Raw genomic sequence first — 3,775 nt, forward strand, 5'->3', positions numbered from 1 at the left:
ATACGGTCTGTACAGTATAAAAACCATTACTCCTATGGAGAGTCCCCACAAGGATAGCAAACCAGACATGAGTGAGCCATGTCCGTTCTACATTGCATTTGTGCTCTAGTACCAGGCCTTCATTTCTGTGTGGAAATGTTCAGATTTATGCCAGATTTACTGATTTTATTTGAGAAATGAAAAAAAACAACAACAACCTTGTATTCTATCGCATTTCCCATTAATTTTCAATGTGGGGTCATGAGTGTGACATTTTTATTTTTTTACATACCTTCAGAACATTCGAATCAAGCCCAGTTTGTGTGTGTGTGTAGATAATGTAGAAAAAGTCGCAAAATCTTATGCCACTGAGATGAAGGGAACCATGTTTTTTAACCAAGGAAGGTTCCAAGGGGGATTATATTGACCCCCAATACAATAGTAGGTTTAAAAAATGTCCATAATAGTATCATGGGAACATAGTGGTATTTTCAGTTTAATTAAACTTCTGTGGTAAGTTAAATGTTTACATTTTATATACAGTAGGTTATTCAGTGACAAGAAATAATTATTACCTACGTACACAATTAATAATGTACTTAATTAAAACAGCACAACAATAATAAACAGGCACAAAGTAAAACCTGAACAGTGCAAAATGTATAGATCATCACCTACAGGGAATATTACATCTCCATTATTCATGAGAAAGGTCCTGAACTGCTCATAAAATGGTTTGATTAGTGGATGATCTGTGATTTTGTTATAGATGAGGGGGCTCTGGGGAGATTTATTGCTAGAGATTTGCGTCTTGGTGGATTCTCGGCTAGTCTCCGTGCATCTTGCTCTTCCTCTCTCCAGAGCTCACGCTTTTTCCACTCTAACTCCTCCCTATCTTCATAATTCTCCTCCAGCTCTCTCTCCTTTCGTGCAATCTCTTCCTGTCTCTCCTCCAGAATCTTCTCTTGTTTTTCACGTATCTTTCTCTCTGAGCTCGGGTAAAATGACGTTTTGTAGCAGCTTCTGCCATTGATGGCCACCAAGGCATCAATCTTCTCCAGAAGTTTGGTCACTTGCTCAAAGTTTCCCATGTTCTTGTTATTGAAGAACACAAATCCTCCACTGCATGTGCGGATAAAGTCTCTAAGGTCTTTGTCTGAGCTGGCGATCACATCGTTTGGCATTTTCCCCTCTAGTCGATCTCCGTGTGTGAACAGAACAACTGTGTAATTCCAAACGTTCTTCCCGAACATGTTCTGGATTAATTTATGTATGTTCTTGTCCTCATTGGTTAAGTTTCCCACCGGCTGAACCAGCAGAAACACGTGTGGTCCTGGCTTATAGAGCGAGATAGATTTCATGATCTCCCTGATCACCTCCTTCTCCATTCGATTGATCTTATTCAGTCCTGGCGTGTCGATTATGGCCACGGGTCGGTCGTTGATGCTTCCAGAAGCTCTTTCACAGAACTGTGTGACTCTGCTCAGCTGCATGTCCGTGTTGAAGGCGTTACATCTGAGGATGGTGTTTCCAGATGAACTTTTTCCAGACCCTCTAGCACCCAGTAACATGATGCGTACTTCCTCTGCCTCAGCTGGAAAAAGATCATGCACAGTACAGTATGTTGAAATTATATATATATATAATATATAATATATATAATTTTATTTTTTTTAAATAACATTTTATTTTATTTTTTGTGAGTGTGTTCCATGGGAGAAAGTCATACAGGTTGGAATGGCATAAATATTCCTTTAAACGGGCATTTCACCCCAAAATGAAAATTCTGTCATAATTTTCTGGCCCACATGCGGTTCCAACCCTGTATGTCTGTGAAACACAAATGAAGAAATTTTGAAGAATGTTGGTAACCAAACAGTTCTGTGTTCCTTTGACTTCCATAGTATTTTTTGTCCATACTATGGAAGTCATAAAATACAGTTTTGAAACTACACGAGGTTATATGATTTAAAGGGGTCATATGATGTTGCTAAAAAGAACATTATTTTGTGTATTTGGTGTAATGAAATGTGTTTATCCTTACCATATTGTGATGCCTTGTCCCGGCCAGAGCGACGAGACAAAAACATAAAAAAAAACATTATAAACGAGGCATTTGCCTTTTCTGTTTCTTATAGCAGTTTTGTATTGTTTGTAGTGTGATCAACGTTTGCGTAAGTAATAGACGTATTAGGGAAGTAACACGTAACATTTTAATTATATTTTGCTAAAATGAACGAAATGACTCGAAAAAAGATTCGTTCATTTTGCTGAACGAGACTCAAAGGTCCGAGTCGGTAAAATGATCCGAACTTCCCATCACTAGTGTCGCACAACTCTGACTGAAATTCATTGACTTCAAAGCTGTAATGTGATTGGTTATTAAGGCACACGTGATCCAAGTTGACCGTTACGCTTTCTTCAATAGTAAGTAATACAGACCCTCTCAACTCCCTATAGTAAGACAATTGCCTTGTCCAAATACCCACACTTGTGGACTTGGCCACTTGAAAGCGCGTGCGCGTGACAGGAAGTAAGTGCGCAAGACTGTCCCAGTTCTTAAAAACGCCAAAGTGCAGTGCCCTTAACGCACACTAAATCCACACTATCTTGAATACCACTCTGGAGTGCTATTGGAGGCTTAGTGTATCCCGTCATGCATCATGATCTGGAAATAAATTGCGAGACTTTTTGCCAAGATCGCGAGAGGTCACAGAAACCTTTCCAATGTAAGTTAAATATTAATAATAATTAGATATTACATATAATTTGGTAGTAAAACAAAGTGCTACACGTTTTATTGGTGCAAAGGTGAGTAGCCTATATTTATTTTGTACATCATTTGCAACTGCTTTTTATCACTTAATTAGAAGCATGAGATATTAAACTGTGTCATCTGTTATAGGGACTGCTGAACAGACATTTAAAAGTTTATTTTAAAATGCAAAGTATTGAAAATAAAAATGTAAACTCTGTAAACACTTGCGTTTTTACAACACTATAAGTGTGTCCCATCAGGTAATGAAAAGTTGTACACACACTTGTGGTCTTCATCCTCACTTGAACACTTGGGCCAAATACAGGAAATACGTCATAGAAGTAGTCAAGTGATCAAGTGCAAATGCTGCGTTCAAGTCCTCCTGGGACGTTCGTACTTACGAGTTGACAAGTCGTAATTACGACGTCAGGTGTGTTCAAGTCAGTTTAGTTGGCACAAGATGGCGGTGTACCTTCTTTTAATAAATTACAAGAAAATACAACAGGGTCTGCATTTTTTTACTTGGATTTCAGCTGCGTAACAAGAACATGACCAATTTAAGTTTATAGGCCAACTAAACTATCAATTTAAACAAAAATTTATCATCAACTACAGACGTCGCATCCATCGATTCCGCCATGTTTCTCATTGATACGCCCCCAACTCGGAAACTCGGGGCTTAAAGAAAATGTTGAGTTTCCCACTCGTAATAACAACTTTGTGGTGGCGTTCATGTGCGTTCAACTAGTAAATACAATCTATCCGACATGACTTGAACACACCATTATACACATCAGAATGATTTTCTCTTCATCCAGAGTTAATACACAGGTGCTCAGTTCTGCTAACCGCATCACACTGAGGAACATGGCCATTTCTTCCCAGAATGAGATTGCTTATGACGTTTCAAGTCTGAGATATATGTGAAACTAATTTCACACTGATCACATGTGAATGGCTTCTCTCCCGTGTGAATCCTCATGTGAGTCTTTAGGTTTCCTTTAGCTGTGAAGCTCTTTCCACACTGTTGACAGGCGA

At 38.6% G+C, this 3,775-nt stretch overlaps 1 protein-coding gene across 1 annotated transcript in view; it reads right to left on the reverse strand.

The window, feature by feature from the left end:
- Positions 1-239: 239 nt before the first annotated feature.
- The window catches only part of LOC107672113 (GTPase IMAP family member 4-like), an 8,334-nt gene continuing 4,798 nt past the window's right edge, over positions 240-3,775 (reverse strand). The window contains exon 4 of the mRNA XM_016465199.1: positions 240-1,573. Coding sequence (XP_016320685.1) covers positions 720-1,573 — 854 coding nt within the window. The 3' untranslated portion in view covers positions 240-719. The remainder of the gene's footprint in view (positions 1,574-3,775) is intronic.

The sequence above is a fragment of the Sinocyclocheilus anshuiensis genome, unplaced genomic scaffold (genome assembly GCF_001515605.1).
Source record: "Sinocyclocheilus anshuiensis isolate Anshui unplaced genomic scaffold, SAMN03320099.WGS_v1.1 scaffold12, whole genome shotgun sequence".
Classification (NCBI taxonomy): Eukaryota; Metazoa; Chordata; class Actinopteri; order Cypriniformes; family Cyprinidae; genus Sinocyclocheilus; species Sinocyclocheilus anshuiensis.